This window comes from Crinia signifera, chromosome 9 (genome assembly GCF_055691185.1).
Source record: "Crinia signifera chromosome 9, ASM5569118v1, whole genome shotgun sequence".
NCBI classification, from domain to species: Eukaryota; Metazoa; Chordata; class Amphibia; order Anura; family Myobatrachidae; genus Crinia; species Crinia signifera.
Genome location: NC_139225.1, coordinates 121,510,068 through 121,528,945, shown reverse-complemented (window position 1 = coordinate 121,528,945; position 18,878 = coordinate 121,510,068). Strand labels below are relative to the sequence as shown.

The 18,878-nt window shown below is 44.2% G+C and overlaps 1 protein-coding gene across 1 annotated transcript in view; it reads left to right on the top strand.

Moving 5' to 3' along the window:
- CYSLTR1 (cysteinyl leukotriene receptor 1) overlaps positions 1–16,023 on the top strand; it is a 41,919-nt gene extending 25,896 nt beyond the window's left edge. Inside the window, exons 2-3 of the mRNA XM_083159616.1 lie at positions 9,930–10,061; positions 12,779–16,023. Coding sequence (XP_083015742.1) covers positions 10,041–10,061; positions 12,779–13,819 — 1,062 coding nt within the window. The 5' untranslated portion in view covers positions 9,930–10,040 and the 3' untranslated portion in view covers positions 13,820–16,023. The remainder of the gene's footprint in view (positions 1–9,929; positions 10,062–12,778) is intronic.
- The last annotated feature ends 2,855 nt before the right edge of the window (positions 16,024–18,878 follow it).

Below are 18,878 nucleotides of genomic sequence, written 5' to 3'. Positions count from 1 at the left end.
TACCGCCGCCCCTCGCGGGCTCGCTGCGCTCGCCACGCTTCGGGTTGACGTTGATAGTGGGGGTGGTGCACTATGAAAAAGGGCATTTGGGGGCATTTCACAAGTTTAATACACATTTCAATGCATTCTGATGCATTTCAGTGCAAAATCGGGTGCGATCGCATCGCATCGCATGCGATTTGATCGTATGCGATGCGATTTTTAGCATACGATCTGCATACGATGCAGGTCGTGGGAGCCGTGATACTCCACAAGTACCCACCAGGATGACCCACTCACGATGTACATCGTGAGTGGGTCATCAGTGTTTCTTCCGAACCGCTCATGATGTGCACCGGGAGCGGGTCCGATCCGATGGCGACCCGCACCCGGGAATATGGTCATTTCCAGATCCTATCTGCTGCAGGTAGGATCTGAATAACGACCGACTGACCCGCAGGACCACGCATCGGGGTATGGTCTGGAATGACTCGTCACCTAGACTTCAATGGTAAGTGGCTGAATTGAGAACCTGCCATCTGGACATCTGAGGGAAATGTTCTTCAGGGACAGATTTGAGACATCACCTGTGAGGGATGTGCAAAATATCGTCTAAAAATACCAGCGTCGGTCACATTTGTTATATAGATTTAAATAAAAATGTGTAAAAAAGATGATATTTCCTATATAAGGTAAACATTACAGGTCATTATGAGGAATAAAATTAGTTGCTTGGTCATATTCACATCCGTTTTGACAAATTCACTTGGCACTCAAAGGGTTAAGACTATTTGTGAATCTATGGCTTGATTCTTCTTGTGATTTCATCCTCCATCCTGGTCTGTCTCTATTACCATATTCTGAAACATGGGAATGCCATTGAGAAGTCTTTTCCATATGTGCATGTATCTGTTGCTAGGCATGTCTTGGAGTGTTGCTCACCACTTAATGTGTTTTTATTTTTTGGACTCCTTTCTATTTTGTGCTGGTGTCATGTAATTGGCTATGAAGGGTTTTCTTCTGTTTATTGGGGAGCACTATCGGGGCCGTTGTAAGGCTTCTCAGCACCCTAGGCAAAACTTCAACCTTCTGCAACCCCATACTGCCATCAATACCCTCTTTCCAACCCCTTAACATATACTTGCCTAAAATTCTGGAATGGCAGGGAGGCTCCCAAAAATTGGGTGGTCTGCTCAGCCACCGAGGAAGGTGGGCAAGTCCCTTACTTTACCTGGAGGCACCCTTTTGAAACCCACAATAGAGTGCATGGAGGATGGGGCAGCAAATGTTGGGAAGTATGCCTCAAGGGAAAGTATGGAGATGAGGTATTAGATGTTCCACATCAGCCACCTGCATTAAGTACAACCAGGATCCTCATGGACATCCTTGATTTTTTGATAGGCAGACTTGTGGCGCCCCCCAGATCCCGGCGCCCTAGGCAGCTGCCTAAAGCTGCCTAATGGTAGAGCCAGCCCTGAGCACTATGCTGTTTATATGGCGGTTGGCTTAGTTATTTACTGAGAACATTGCATGGCTGGAAAAAGGAGCAGTTCAGCTTGCTGCTGTCTGTGCTTTTGTATTGTAATATTTGGTACGGTTTACTAGCACGGCGCCCATCGGGTCCCATCGCATACCTTAACTTAAGGTATGCAATGGGACCCGACAGACCCAATTTCTGGCTTTTTTTGAGGTTTGCCGACAAATGTAAAATCGGGTCCATTATAATGGCATGCGATGCGACCGACCCGATTTTACATTGTAAGTATTTTATATAATGTTAAATTCCTATGTAAAATCGGGTCCATTGTATCCCATTATAATGGCATACAATGCAACCAATGCGATGGACCCGATTTTACATAGGAACCAATGTTAAATGGCCCCCCATACCCAATTTTTGATTGTATACCCACCCTGATGGGTAATTTGTATGTCAAATGCCCCCCCATTGTTAACGCCACCCCACAATGAATGGCAACTCGAAGCATGGCGAGCTCAGTGAGCCCGCGATGGGCGGTGGTACGCGTCCTTTTCATAACCCCACTATCCACGTCAGTGTGGTGTTGATTTTATATAGTGTGGCAAGCACAGCAAGCCACCGAGCCCGAAGCGTGGTGAGCGGACGCTTAATACGTCAGAAGTAATGCGCGTCCCCTCGCGGGGCTCGCTGCTTTCGCCATGCATCGGGCTCGGTGGCTCACTGCGCTCGCCATACTATATGTTATCAACTCCACGCCGACGTGGATAGTGGGGGTATGAAAAGGTCGGCGGATGCGTACCGCCGCCCCTCGCGGGCTCGCTGCACTCGCTACACTTCGGGTTCGCGTTGATCATGGCGTGGCGCTAACAATGGGGGTGCAATCAAAGAAAAATGGGTTCTGGGGGGCATTTAACATTGGGGCCAATGTAAAATCGGGTCTCAGGGACCATTTAACATTGGTTCCAATGTAAAAAATCGAGTTGGTCGGGACAATCGCATTGGATGCAATTTGGTTGCATCCGATGCGATTGACCCGATTTTTGCAACCCGATTGCATACAATTACACACAATTGCACACAATCGGTGGCGCCGTGCTAGGCGACAAGTACCTAATATTTAATCTATGTCAAATTGAAGCTATGTGTATTTATTATTTAAAAAAAGGTAACCAGTGTGGAAGAAATAAAGGTTTGATTACCTTCTGTGGATTTGGGATATATTTTTTATTAAGTTGTATAAATTAGCCATAGGTCTTAACGTCCTGAGCTTTTCAATTGCTGCCAACTACAATGCACAGTAAGCCTCAAGGGTAACTATCTCAGAATATCTTGATTCATACGCAGGCATGTCTGGACCGCTCGGCGGGTGGGCAGTGGTGGCTGCTGACATCACACATAGCCGCTGCACACCAGAACCTAGCCGGCCTGCACCTGGCTTCGCAGCTGCTGTAGGTTCCGCAACCAGGGGGCTGATGGTTATTTGCAAGCCCTTTGCTTTGGGGCGAAGCCCTCACACTTTAGCGATGTGCCCACAACAGGGGAGGGACCTAGAGAGGCAGTTGTATGGGTCGACCAAGCTTTTCGCTAAGCAACGTGCTGCAGCACACATCGCGGTCCACCTCACTGCAATGCTTTGTGCTGAGCATTCGTGCTGAGCACGGCTTTGCCTCTTTTTATAATAGGCAAAGCCCCACAATCTAAGGAAAGCTGTGGGCGACACCAGTGGGCTGGATCCCGCATCGACATCCCTGAAGGGCTTACAAATGTTGTGTTCCATGCTCCTTTTATAAGTTATCCAGTCAGATTGTTTAGAAAAGGGGCTGAAATTGCCCCATGTGTATGCCCCTTCAGATACATATAAAGCAAAGTTTATGTTTTAGAAGTCTTACATTGTAGAGAGGAAACAATTAGATTGTTAAAGTGTTACATAGTACAGTATGTGCCTCATTATGGAAAGCATTAAACATGATATCAATATTATATCACTAGTAAGCCAACTCGAAGCAAATGCGTCGAAAGCTAGTCTGCTACCTTGTGATTTGCTATCTAACCACAACCCACTTGCTTGCACCTCTTGTAATCTGTCTATCTCCCCTTCCTACTAGATTGTAAGCTCCTCTGAGCAGGGCCCTCTTCCCTCCTGTTGTCAAAGCCCACTTCTCTTCACATTTCACTCAAAGCTCTCCTATACTCAAACACTCAGTGACCATCTTCGTCTGCATAATCCTCTCCATCATTGGCCTCAAGCCTCTAGTTGTATGTTGATTGAGTCCTCACTACTTACATTTAAGCTGTAATGTGTATTGATCTGTGGTGCTCTGTATTTGTACTGTATTTTTGTTATTTATTCAATGTTATACCAAGCTTTGTCTCCCTGTATTGTTCCTTTGTACGGTGCTGCGAAACACTTGTGGCGCCTTATAAATAAAATTATAATAATAATAATTTGCCTCTGTGTTTGTGCATGTGTGAGAGAGAGATGTAGTTTCACTCACTGCCAGCAGAAGGCAGTGTTTTGGAGACACACAGACACACACATATATATATATATATATATATATATAACTATATAGCACATTGGTTACTTGACATATTTTTGATTTTGTATATGTTTTGCATAAATCATATTTTATATAAGATGAACAAAATATCTTCACATAAGGATGATTATGGTTCCTTCGCACTATTGCGATTTCTGCCTCGTCCCGATGTTTAGGGAACTGCGCATGGTCTATTATGTGAATGGCTTTGGTGACTTGCATAGTGGCTGAGCCATTTGCAAATATCAGGCCTGGGGCGGACGGCGGTGGTAATGGGGCTCGCCCATTGGAAACCCCAGCATTTTTTGGGTGCCCCCATGAAAACATACCTCCCAACTGTCACGATTTTAGAGGGACAGTCCCGATTTTCGGGTCCTGTCCCGCTGTCCCACCCGCGGCAGGCATTGTCCCGCTGCGGGGGGGTGACAGTTGGGAGACCCCCAATCTAGTAGAATAGACGCTGTGCGCATGCGCACAGCGTCTATTCTCGTATGAAAATGAGGCCGCGGCTAATTAGCATAAACCGCGCCCTCATTTGCATACGCCCGCCACCTTTTCGGACGCTCGCGCCGGACAGAAGTTGGGAGGTATGATGAAAACACTGGGCAAAACATTATCTATTTAGCGTCCTGAGGACCGAGTTTGAGAGCCACTGTCATAGACCCTTCAGATTTGGGGAGTACATGGTAACTGCATGAAGTGGCTTCACTAGAGAGGTGCAGGAGGTGCGTATCGCACCGAATTACACTATCAAAAGGGATGACACCAAAATAACGGAAGTCCACCGCAATAGATGATATGTGCATAGATTGTAAGCTTGCGAGCAGGGCCTTCCTACTGTTTGACTGTAACTAACTCATTTGTTTTATCACTGTTTCCAGTTTTAAGGTGCAACGGAATTTTTTGCATTATACAAGAAACTTAATAAATAATAAGTGGTGCACCCGGCTCCACACACTGAAAACTGAAGGATAACATAAGAGAGGAGGGGATGCATGGATCCTGGAACCACAAAAAGCTTTATTTGTGTAAGGGGTGCTCGATATAGGAGAGATGTAACTGAGGGAGAGGGCACACTGGTTATAGGACAGATGTAACTGGGGGAGAGGGCGCACTGGTTTGAGGATAGATGTAACTGGGGGCAGAGGGTGCCCTGGTTATAGGACAGATGTAACTGGGGGAGAGGGCATACTGGGTATAGGATGGATGTAACTGGGGGAGAGGGCTCACTGGTTATAGGATAGATGTAAGTGGGGAAGAGGGTGCACTGGTTATAGGATAGATGTAAGTGGGGAAGAGGGTGCACTGGTTATAGGATATATGTAATTGGGGGAGAGGGTGCACTGGTTATAGGACAGATGTAACTGGGGGAGAGGGTGCACTGGTTATAGGACAGATGTAACTTGGGGAAAGAGCGTACTGGTTATAGGATATATGTAATTGGGGGAGAGGGCTCACTGGTTATAGGATAGATGTAACTGGGGGAGAGGGTGCACTGGTTATAAGACAGATGTAACTGGGGGGGAGGGCATACTGGTTATAGGACAGATGTAACTGGGGTGGAGGGCATACTGGTTATAGGATAGATGTAAATGGGGGAGAGAGCGTACTGGTTATAGGATAGATGTAACTTGGTTAAAGAGCGTACTGGTTATAGGATAAATGTAACTGGGGGAGAGAGCGTACTGGTTATAGGATAGATGTAACTGGGGGAGAGAGCGTACTGGTTATAGGATAGATGTAACTGGGGGAGAGAGCGTACTGGTTATAGGACAGATGTAACTGGGGGAGAGGGTGCACTGGTTATAGGATAGATGTAACTGGGGGAGAGGGTGCACTGGTTATAGGATAGCTGTAACTGGGGGAGAGGGCGCACTGGTTATAGGACAGATGTAACTGGGGGGGAGGGCATACTAGTTATAGGATGGATGTAACTGGGGGAGAGGGTGCACTGGTTATAGGATAGCTGTAACTGGGGGAGAGGGCGCACTGGTTATAGGACAGATGTAACTGGGGGAAAGAGCGTACTGGTTATAGGATAGATGTAACTGGGGGAGAGAGCGTACTGGTTATAGGATAGCTGTAACTGAGGGAGAGGGCACACTGGTTATAGGATAGATGTAACTGGGGGAGAGAGCGTACTGGTTTTTCGGATAGCTGTAACTGGGGGAGAGGGTGCACTGGTTATAGGACAGATGTAATTGGGGGGGAGGGCATACTAGTTATAGGATGGATGTAACTGGGGGAGAGGGTGCACTGGTTATAGGGTAGATGTACAGTAACTAGGAGGATTAAGGCTCTGGAGAGCCTGGAGTACTTAAAACAGAGGGGCCATAAGGTCCAAAATTAAAATCATGATACAATTAAATATATATATATATATATATATATATATATATTAAACACCTCTAACTCCCTCCTTCCCTGCACCACTCCATCCCCATCACCCCTCAACCTCTTGTTCCCTCCTTCCCTGCAGCTCTATGTGCCCCTGTCACCCCTGCAGGGTGGAGGGAGGCCTTTACAGAGGAGTACAGGCATGGGCCAGATGTAGGTCTGATGCTGGCTGCATTTATCCAGGCTTTTGGTCTGTAGCCAATGCGGACCTCTTGTCAGCAGTGATTTTGTCCTTCTTTAATGGGGCTGTGGTTGGTGGGTAGCACGCGGGCAGATCCAGGGCTATGGCAATAGGATAGGGTCACAGACAACAAATTGCAGTGGGAGATTGTGCTGACTGAGTCACAGAAGAAGCCACTGGAGTGCTGGCGGCAGTGGGATGCAGCTTGGTGAGTGTGCGGGTGAGTGAGAGCTGAGGAGACAGTAGAGGCACTCGTGGGAATAAGAAAATGGCGACTTCCACGAAGTGGTTCCCTCATCAGTCAAGCAGTTTCGGCTTTCTCCTCCTGTCCGTATCTGGGGGCAGCAGTTATTAAAAAAAAATCTTTTTTTTTTAAAGGGTGCAGTAGGATTGCATTTGGGGCCTCTCAAGCTGAAGGGCCCCATGGCAGCTGCATTCTCTGCACCCTCTATAGTGACATCACTATTCATCATCTTTAAAAGTAGGTAAACACCTACCTTTGGTCTGGCCCTATGAATCACACAGGCAATGCTGGAAACGGCACTGTAATCTCCTGCTTGGTGTACCTGTTATCCCTGAAGGTGCATATCGGATGTACTCAAGGAGGTTAGTCCACACTCTGATTCGAACCTGGAGTAGTTTTACTGAATATAACATATATCATGTGAATGAATACAAACAGCAGTCAATATGATAAGGTATCATCTCTATTGAGTGTAGTACTACCCAGTTGCGTATTTATAATGGGCGACCGAGCGGCATAAATTGCACAGATTTTCTACTCCCATCTTCGCGGAGTCCCGAGATATTGGAAGAAATGCTGCAGAAGTCACTGGAAAAATGTTTGCCATACCGTGCATTAGAGACGGAGCCCTCTAGTGCTCAGACTCTATAGTGCAGCACTGCACAATGGAGGAGGGTTCAAATTGTCTTCATCTTGTCCTAAAACGTTCCTGGTACCACCATACAGCACTGTGGCTCTCCAATAATATAGTGACAGACTAGTACACATGCAGATGCTTTTATAGAGGCCTGTAAACAAGTCCTGCACATGGAGTCGAGTTAATTTGACCTTTAACTGACATGTGATGTTATTTAGACAGATGAGTTATTCACAATAACAAACAATTAAGAGACAGCACATAGTGTTATGGGCCCCATACATCAGCAATTAATTGTGACAATCCTGAGATATGGAGATGATTGCCACAATTAATCTTAGATGTGTGGGCTCCCCTCTTGGCGATCCTGATCAAAAATTGATCGGGATCGCCAATCGATTGCTGAATCAGATTTTTAAACATGCTTATTAATCTGGTATTATCTGAGGTTCTTTTTTATATGTGTGGGCATTCCCAATTCATCTTCTTCATGCAATCTTTAGATGGAAAAATCTGACGATCACTGAAATAAATCTGTAATGTGTGGGCAAGTCAAATAGATTGTAGAATCCATTTATCTGGCCAAAAAATCCCTGGATCTGGAAATCCATTAATTGTGATTGCTAATGTATGGGGCCCATAGAGTTGTGACTGGTTAAGGATTTGGGAAGAAGAGCAGGTTGCACATTTCTTTTCATATTTTGTTTTGAACTGTAAACATCCACCCTGTGACATCAAAACCTGTACAAAGGTTGGGGAGTTAATTTCCTTATTTTTTTTATTTTTATTTTTATGAGGAAAATGCATGTCTATTGGGACAAAATTTGGATGAATTTCAGCTAACAGTATTTCTATGGTTTCTTACAACCTTTCCCTTCTTAACAGTTAAAGAACACATTAGCATATTGAATTCATGTTTTCATTTCACAAATACTTGTTAGCAGGCCAGCATTTCCGAGCATGGAATATTAGGTACATGAAAAAATTTCCTGACATAATAATGAAATTAACAGAAACCCTGTTTCCTTCCCACACAGAGCAGGGAACTAGCACGTTACATGCATGGGATAAGAGAAATGGAAATAAAGAAAAACACTGTTTAGTCAGGAAATCCGCTGAATACAGATGGGGCAGGCCTCTTCCTAGCTGGCAAATCGCCAGAACGTCTCCGCTGGCGAACCGCCAGCAGCCTCGCCAGCCATCAGACTGAGACGTGCGTGCGTCTCACGCGCACACGCGCCTCAATCTCCGTCGGTGGGGCGAAGGGAACCCTGTCCGTCTCCGCCTCAGGGAGATGGACAGGGTTAGGGGGGGTTAGGTGGGGTGTGGGCAGGCGGCGGGGACCCCGGGTTACCGTCGACAAGCCGGCGGGGACCTGGGGGAGCAGCTGGAAGCGCCGTTGGAAGGGGACGCGCGCGCCTCTCGTGCGTGCGCGTCCCCTTCTCGCAATCGATATGGTGCTGGCGGGGGATGGCGGCTGGCGTCGCCATCACCATCCCCTACCAAGATGGGACCTGCCCCATCTGTATATATATAGCTTCCTCGATCTCCAACACCAATAGGTAAGAAAATCAGCACGGCACTGCAGCAACTGGATTCAAACAGTTTTATTTCCTCTACGTTTCGGGGCAATTCGCCCGTCTTCAGGAGGACATGTGCAGACGGGGCGGATTGCCCCGAAACGTAGAGGAAATAAAACTGTTTGAATCCAGTTGCTGCAGTGCCGTGCTGAGTGGCACGCAGCCAAATGACGGTGTGGAGAGAGTGCCAGTCTGTTTGATGCTTATTTTTATATACTGTATATATTTTTTTTTCTTTTTTTTTGAGGTGTGTTCAAACTGAAATCTAAATTGCAGTGAAAGTATAAAGCAGCCAATATTTACCCTGCACGGAAACAAAATAACTCCCCCAAATCTAACTTTCTCTCTCTGCACGTTACATCTGCCCCACTTGCGGTGCAGCATGGCTTTGTCCTCCATCCCTCACAGGTAGTAACAGCAGCAGACACTTCTACAGCATGTGCTGTGCTGATGGTAGGCTCAGCATGAGTGTCTCACTGACAGCGTGAGAGGTCATGCTGAGCCTGCTGTCAGCACAGCACATGCTGTAGGTGTGTGGTGCTGCTGAGATTACAGTTTTTAGAGTTTTCTTTCACCCTCCTCTAAACATTTTGGGGGTGTGGCCTATGTGCGGGAGGTGCCCACACCTCCCACACTTAGGCCACACCCCCACAATTTTACCAGGCCCGGTATTCCTCTTGGCTGCCCTGATTGCATATTGTATTTAATGCGGTTCCCTGGTGCCGATAATTGCATGTGCCCACTAGTACACGCATATATCGTGTAAATCTAGGCGCACCCACAAATTAATGGGGCATTCAGTGAGCATGCTACATTTCTATGCATAACCTCTATCATGTACATAGTTGTAAGGAAAAGGCCAATTAATTACTTTTTTTCCTTGATGTTTAGGATCTTCGGTGTAAAGTGGAATACTCCATGTTCTCATAGGGAACAGTTGTGCTGCCAGAAAGACTCCTTGGACCTTGCAGCTGGCACAGAGGACCCTCTGCAGGAATTCAGATGTTAGAAATGATCACGCAGGTACATAACTCGCTGTTTATTGGCAAATCAAACATCCCCAAAATATCTGTAACATGATTTATCTTTGTCGTTTTAGACAGTTAACGTCTTCATACATTGTGTAACTAGTGAAAATGAAGAGCAGGTGATAAAGAAAAGCAGCAGTCTGTACTTTATTTACTGTACTTCTTTTCCTGAGGGTCAGATTATCATTAGGTTCCCTCTTCTTTCCTGCCACATTCTTTTTTTATATCTTTAGAATGAATGGTAGCAGATACCATTAGGTAGTAGATGCACCAATGCATTGCTTTTAGAGAGAGATAAATTACCAACCAGTCCGCTCCTGTCATTTGACAAACACATCTTGTAAAATAGCAGTTAGACCAGGGTTGCACACTTTCTGGCTGCCTTCTCCGGGAGAGGGCAGCCAGTTACTTGAGGCAGGGGGGCGGGGCCACTGAAGGGATGAGAAAGGGGCAGAAGGGGCAGAGTTATGGATGAAGGTCATCTTTGGGGGTGTAAAGACGATTGCATCCTCGTGGCCATGCAATGCGGTATTTCAGGCATTGCACAGATGGAATACTAGCTGCCTTGTTCTTCCCTAAGTAGTTATTGAATAATATGGAGGTCATTGTCCTGTTGTAGGAGGAAATTGGCTCCAATCAAGCACTGTCCACAGGGTATGGCATGGTGTTGCAAAATGGAGTGATAGCCTTTCTTATTCAAAATCCCTTTTACCTTGTACAAATCTCCCACATTACCAGCACCAAATCAGCCCCATCCCCAGACCTCCACCATGTTTGACAAATGGCGTCAGGCACTCTTCCAACATCTTTTTTTCTTGTTCTGCATCTCACAAGTGTTCTTCAGTGTGATCCAAACACTTCAAACTTTGATTCTTCTGTCCATAACACTTTTTTCCAATCTACCTCTGTCCATGGTCTGTGCTCTTTTGCCCATATTAATCTTTTCCTTTTTATTTTTTATTTTTTTGCGTTTTATGGCTACCCTTAATGAAGCTGCCAGTTGAGGACCTTTGAGGCATCTATTTCTCAAACTAGAGACTCTAATGTACTTGCCTTCTTGCTAAGTTGTGCGACAGGGCCTTCAATTTCTCTTTCTACTCTAGGAAGAGCCTGTTTGTGCTGTTCTCTGAAGGGAGTATTACACGCCGTTGTAGGAAATGTTTAGGTTCTTGACAATTGCTCACTTGGAATAGCCGTCATTTTGAAGAACAAGAATAGACTGTCGAGTTTCACATGAAAGTTCCATTTTTAAGGGCATTTTGAGAGTATTATCGAACCCACAAATGTGATGCTCCAGATACTTAACTAGCTCAAGGGAAGGCCAGTTTTATAGCTTCTCTAATGAGCAAACCTGTTTTCAGTTGTGCTAACATAATTGCACAAGGGTTTTCTAATCATTCATTAGTCTTCTAATGTGATTAGCAAACACAATGTACCATTAAAACACTGGAGTAATGGTTGCTGGAAATGGGCCTCTATGCACCTATGTAGATATTCCATTGAAAACTAGACATTTGCATCTAGTATAGTCATTTACCACACTATCAATGTATATACGTGTAGTTTATTTTTGATTAATTTAATGTTATCTTCATTGAAAAAACAGTGCTTTTATATAAAAAGAGGAAAAGTGACCCCAAACTTTTGAACGGTAATGTACATGCAGTGTCATAATTTTTACCAAATTGAGCTTGTGCCTATTGCTATATGATGTTTTGTAATTTCAGTAGAAGAGTTTTTACCAGCAGGACAAGTGGATATATTGCAAAATGCTAAATAACTTATGTATGCGTTTATAACAAATGTGGTACTTGTTTCCTAGCACGGCGCCCACGATTTTCATCTTATGCCATCGTTTTGATTGCATCGCATGCGACCCGATCACATGCGATGCGATTAAAACTATTTTTTAATTGTACAGGCACCCTGATGGGTGATTACTATGTTAAATGCACCCGCATTGTTAACGCCACCCCCACTATGAATGGCAACCCAAAGCGTGGCAAGCGCAGCGAGCCCGCGAGGGGCGGTGGTACGCGTCCTCCAACCTTTTCATACCCCCACTATCCACGTCGGTGTGGAGTCGATTTATATAGTGTGGCAAGCGCAGCGAGCCACTGAGCCTGAAGCGTGGTGAGCGCAGCGAGCCCCGCTAGGGGACGCGGATTACTTCACATGTATTCTGCGGGGCTCGCAGCGCTCGCCATGCTTCGGGATCGGTGGCTCTTTGCGCTCGCCACACTATATAAAATCAACTCCATGCTGACGTGGATAATGGGGGTATGTAAAGGTCGGAGGACGCGTAGCGCCACCCCTCGCGGGCTCGCTGCGCTCTCCGCGCTTCGGGTTGGCGTTGATAGTGGGGGTGGCGTTAACAATGGGGGTGCATTTAACATAGTAATCACCCATCAGGGTGCCTGTACAATTAAATATCGCATTGCATGCCATTGTAATGGCATGCAATATTAAAATTGTACAGTGCGGCTCTTCGGGTCCCATCGCATCCCATCGCATACCTTAATTAGTGGTATGCAATGGCATACGATGGGCGCCGTGCTAGGAAACAAGTACCACAAATGTTGTTACATCATCTCTAATGCACATTATGATATATTGAATACCTACCTCCCAACTGTCTCCAATATATATATATATATATATATATATATATATATATATATATATTTAAATACAATGCCTTTGTTTTTGTAGATGTCATCTTTATATCCTCTGGAAGAAGCCATGTCGAATACATCAAATTGTAGCATTGATGAGTTTCGTAACCAAGTGTACTCTACGGCATACTCCATGTTTACCCTCTTTGGTCTCACCGGGAACAGTTTTGCTTTGTTTGTTCTTCTAAAAACCTACAGAACGAGAACAGCTTTCCACATCTACATGCTGAACTTGGCCATCTCCGACCTGCTCTTCATCTGCACTCTCCCCCTGAGAGTGGTCTACTATGTCCGGAAAGGACAGTGGTTATTTGGTGATGTCTTGTGTAGAATCAGCTCCTACGTCTTCTACGTCAACCTGTATTGCAGTATTTTCCTCCTGACAGCCATGAGCTTCTCTCGCTTCTTGGCAATAGTCTTCCCAGTGAAAAACCTCAAGTTTGTATCTGTGAAGACAGCCAAATGGGTTTGTGTTGGAATATGGTTGTTTGTCACTTTGACAAGTTCACCTTTCCTTATATCAGGGTCGCACAAACATGGAAATACAACAAAGTGTTTTGAGCATCCTCCTTCCAAAACAAAGAGGCAAATGGTTCTCATCCTCAACTATGTCTCCCTGACCATTGGCTTCATCATCCCATTTCTGATTATACTGTTTTGCTATACTATGATTATAAGGACATTGCTGAAAAACTCTCTTAAGAAACAGCAGGCTTCCAGGAAGAAAGCAATCCGGATGATAATTATTGTCATGTTTGTGTTCTTTCTAAGTTTCATGCCGTATCACATCCAGCGGACAATACACCTCAATGCAGTAAAGAGCAGAAATGATTGTAGCGCAGAGGTCTGGGAGCAGAAGAAGGTGGTGATAACACTGGCCCTCGCTGCCTCTAATTGCTGCTTTGATCCCATGCTTTACTTCTTCTCAGGGGAAAACTTTCGAAGGAGACTTTCTACCTTTAGAAAACAGTCAGTTACAAGTATCTTCCCGGACAATAAAAGGAAAAAGTCAGGAAGCTTACATGAGAAGTCTGAAGTAGATCCTGCGCTGGAGAACCAGAATAGCGATGAAAGTTAGGTTGGAACATCGTGACATTTGCAGATGTCCCATGTTGATAATTACTTCTTCACAGTGGCAAAAAAAAAGAGGTTATGGAGTGCATTCTCGGAGCAGAACACTTCACAGTGACAAAATGACCAGATCCATGTGTGACAGGCTTGCCCTATTGACATGATTTTCAAAGCATTGTTAATGCCCCCTGTCAGAATGCTCAAAGAACAATTTTGGTAGAGTTCCTTGGAGTAGCCTACTCAACTGATACAGTGCTAAGCACCAGTTGCCTACTCAACTGATTCAGTGCTAAGCACCAGTTGATATGAAATATAAATCCACCTGTGTTTAAGTAAGTAAGCTATGGTAGGATTTATTTAATGGGTACAGGCCAATATACATGGTACTGGGCCATCAAGCCTCAGGACTGGGTTTAAGGAACCATCATATGTGGGCATATTCCAAATATGGATGTGACGCTAGTGCCTTTCTTGTTCAGAAAGGAGCAGTAACTCACTGTCTTATATACCGTACTTCAGAGACAATTCAAAGGATGAACTGTGACAAACCTATACTGGTAATAGATTATTGTTACTGTATATTTCTGGATGTGTTCTTCATAATATGCTTAATAATATGTCATGTTGTAGCTGCCATCTATAAGTATAATGCACTGTGAGATTTGATCTCAGGATAAGTTGGAACCACTCTGCCTGGAGTGCTAATTGTTCCATGCTGTACATGTATTGTGAGTCTTGATGAATGATAAGGTAGTTAAAAGGAATCAAATAGGTCTTGCCCTACAGAAGAAGGTACACTGAAGGTTTGTAGTATGTAGCTAGAACTTTGGAACTAAACCATTATGTTCTAAGGAAGTAGCAGAATTACATAGTTTGTGTTCCAGCTCTTCTCCAGTCTTTAGTTTCGATGTGTGCTGGTAATTTTACCACACAGAGAGGAAAACCAATACAATGTACACACACTTTGTTAATACAAAAATAGGCACTCAATGTGATGTATGTTCTCCGATTCTTGGATATAATCAAGCCTTGATAATATTGCACTGTTGCCCACAAGTGATTGCTGGATACAATGATGTCTTTCAGACCTTCTGGTGGGTGGTCCTCAGGATACGCAGTTAGGGCTACAGGGAACAAACACTATAGTGTCTACTGTAGCGTATGGTGCATGTGGATAAACAAATCCTTCAGGATCAAACTCATCTATTATAAATGTGATATTTGTCTTGGACATTCATTTGTAACCTCAGTGTTGATGGAGCAGAAGTTTAGAAAAAGTGTTTAGAAAAAGTTTAGAAAAAGTGTTGTCTAATTAGGGATGCTATTCCCAATGTAAGAGAAAGCACTCAATACAGGTTGAGTATCCCTTATCTAAGTATCCGTTATCCAAATTATTCTGAAAACCATACATTCCAGAAAGTGAAACCTGCTTGGGACATCTGTAACTACTGTGGAAATAAAATGTAACTGGCACTAGATATCTGCAAGAAAATGATTGCTTGGCATCCAAATTCAGTATCTGAGATAGTACACAAACTTTGTTTCATGTTTTGAAACCTTGTTTTATCCACAAATAAATATATTTGTGTGTATTTCATGAGTTTATACAGCATAAATGCAAGATACTTCAAGAAACATAACTGAAATATAAAATATTCTGAAATACGGAATAATCAGTTATCCAAAATTCTTCTGGTGCCAAGCATCTTGGATAAGGGATACTCAACCTGTATATAAAAATATAATATTTATTCAACGCTGAAGTGAACTTCAGAATTAAAGTATATTTGGAATATAAGTAATAAAGATAAAACATAAATGGAATAATAAAGAATAAAAAAATTCAGGGATGAATGGAAATAGGATAACCTCAAAATAGCTTGCACAGGCAAGTGATAAAATTGCACAGAAAAAATGCATGATGTATTCATGAGTGTATTGATGCACATGAGGTGGGGGGGTGGGGGCTTTGGGGAGCATGCGGGAGACTTGCCCACCTTCCCAGGGGTGCCGGGAGGGGGACCTGATTTTTGGGAGCCTCCTGGCCATTCCGGGAGGGTAGCCAAGTATGATTTACTGTTTAGTCAAAAGAAAGCTATAACTAAATCAAAGTATTACACCTGATAGCACTGGGGTTAGAACACCTGAATCCATTGAAAATTGTAAAATGTATAGTTTACCAGTGTTCAACAAGGGATTACAGGTCTACAGGGGTGGGGTCCTGGGGTGCACACCAATTGAGAGGTGCGACCCTGCGGAGACCTTTCAGTAGAACTGCATACAAAGTCAAAAGGTGCAGGTGCACAAATTAAACTCCCAATTTCAAAATTTTTGCAATAAAATTTTGCATTTTTAGCGAGGTTCTTCGCTTAGTTATGGCCATAAGTAACGGCTTGCCCACCGCAACCAGGTGACCTCATTAGTCGGGCAAGTCCCTAACATTTTGGGGGGTACAAATCTAGGGCTCAGGGCACCCCAAAATGGTGCAGCTGAGTGACCCCAGGGCAACACAAGACTGAAAGAAATATATATATAGTGAAACAAAGTGAGGATAGGTTAGTGAGAGAGGCTGCTAAAAGATAGCAGGGGTAAGTAAGTGAGAGGTAAAAAAATGAGAGATAAAGTAGTGAGAGGTGAAGTAGTGAGAGGTAAAGGTTAGAAATGAATTACATTGAAATAAAACACACAATAGGGATGAAAGTGAAAATGAAAATAAGTGTTAATTTGTGTCGCTCCTGAGGCCAAACAGCCACACCAGTCCAGGGGGGCCCACAACCCAGAAATGCACCCCCCCATCTGATAATCCATTAAACATTTGTGCAGGTCTCACCTTGCTCTGCATGCAGTCTAAGAAATGTATATATTTCTTTCAGGGGTCACTCAGCTGCACCATTTTGGGGTGCCCTGAGCCCTAGATTTGTACCCCCCAAAATGTTAGGGACTTGCCCGACTAATGAGGTCACCTGGTCGCGGTGGGCAAGCCGTTACTTATGGCCATAACTAAGCGAAGAACCTCGCTAAAAATGCAAAATTTTATTGCAAAAATTTTGAAATTGGGAGTTTAATTTGTGCACCTGCACCTTTTGACTTTGTATGCAGTTCTACTGAAAGGTCTCCGCAGGGTCGCACCTCTCAATTGGTGTGCACCCCAGGACCCCACCCCTGTATATCTAATGCCGTGTATTTCCATACACATTAGAAGGCCAGAGACCCCTTCTGCGCCTGGTGGTAGCACCCACGCCCACCTGTCCTATATATTGGTTTTAATTAGGTTCCTGACATTTCTTAGACTGCATGCAGAGCAAGGTGAGACCTGCACAAATGTTTAATGGATTATCAGATGGGGGGGTGCATTTCTGGGTTGTGGGCCCCCCTGGACTGGTGTGGCTGTTTGGCCTCAGGAGCGACACAAATTAACACTTATTTTCATTTTCACTTTCATCCCTATTGTGTGTTTTATTTCAATGTAATTCATTTCTAACCTTTACCTCTCACTACTTCACCTCTCACTACTTTATCTCTCATTTTTTTACCTCTCACTTACTTACCCCTGCTATCTTTTAGCAGCCTCTCTCACTAACCTATCCTCACTTTGTTTCACTATATATATTTCTTTCAGTCTTGTGTTGCCCTGGGGTCACTCAGCTGCACCATTTTGGGGTGCCCTGAGCCCTAGATTTGTACCCCCCAAAATGTTAGGGACTTGCCCGACTAATGAGGTCACCTGGTCGCGGTGGGCAAGCCGTTACTTATGGCCATAACTAAGCGAAGAACCTCGCGGATTACAGGTCTATTTATTAAGGGGGAATTTTCTGAATGATGTAGTTAAATTAAGTAACATCGCTCAGAAAATGACCTGACATCGCTACGTGTGTAGGGCCCATAAGAATGTTAGCTGTTTGATAATACTGCAATTTGCAAGTAGAATTTGTGATCCATGTTCTCTTTGATCTATGTAACAAACCTTAAACAAGACAGAATAACCAGTGTTTTGGGTAATTATGACATGCTGTTATATGAACGTTCTGTACTATTCTCATGTCCACATTTTGTTTTTGTTCAATGTACAGCCCCTAGTTCCTCACACTTGAGGTTTAACAAGGACATTGCAGCGCCTAGAAAACATAGTGTAACTAACCACTGGATGTTCCTTGCTTCTTATCTACAAATTTGCTTTTACCATCACTGTACATGCTGAAAGCACATTTGATGTATATGTGTTGACACTGGTAAACTTTATAATAGAAAAAAAAAACATTGAAAACAGTTGTTTAAACTTATAATGAAGGCATATAATAATAAATATGCTTTATTTGAAGCTACTTTGAACTCATTTCCCTCTGCTGGCGATACAGCCTGGTTGCACTCACACCTGTCTTAGTGCCGGACTGGGGCATTAAGGGCCCATCGGGGGAATGCAATGATAGGGGCCCATGATAAAGGGTGTGGCCAGTCTCCAGACAGGTTGTGGCCAGCTGCAATAGAGTCTTGGTTAACCATTAGTGACAGCATGGTATGGACCTTGCTAAATGTATTTAGTAAATACTGCTAGTGCATGCATGATAATTTACATAAAATGCGTTGTAGAGAATAGACCGAAGTATCAGTGCACAGTCGGGAACATAGTGCCTGATTCAGACCTGTTTCCTAGGCTGCATATGTTGGCAGCCTAGCGAACAGGTAAACTCTCCCTTCCCGCTCCACCTGGAGCGAATGGCTCTAGCAAGTGTGAAACTCGTCGAAGCCGTATTTGCAGATGCGCATATTCGTGCTTATGAATGCACAAGCCCCAACCATTAGGACAAATTCAGCTCGCTATGAGTGGGACTGAACTGGACCCATAGTTACCAACTTTTTGGCTGCTCCCTCTGGAGCAGCCAATCAGCATAGCAACATTATAGCCCTGCCCCCTACTTTACAATACCATTACATCATTGTAAAGTGGGGAGGGAGGCTACATTGATGCAATTTAATGCAAATTTCATTATCACTCCACCCTGGGGGTGAGAGGGCCGCACAATTTTCAAAATATAAAGATTACAAAAAATGGTACTTGTTTAGTTTCA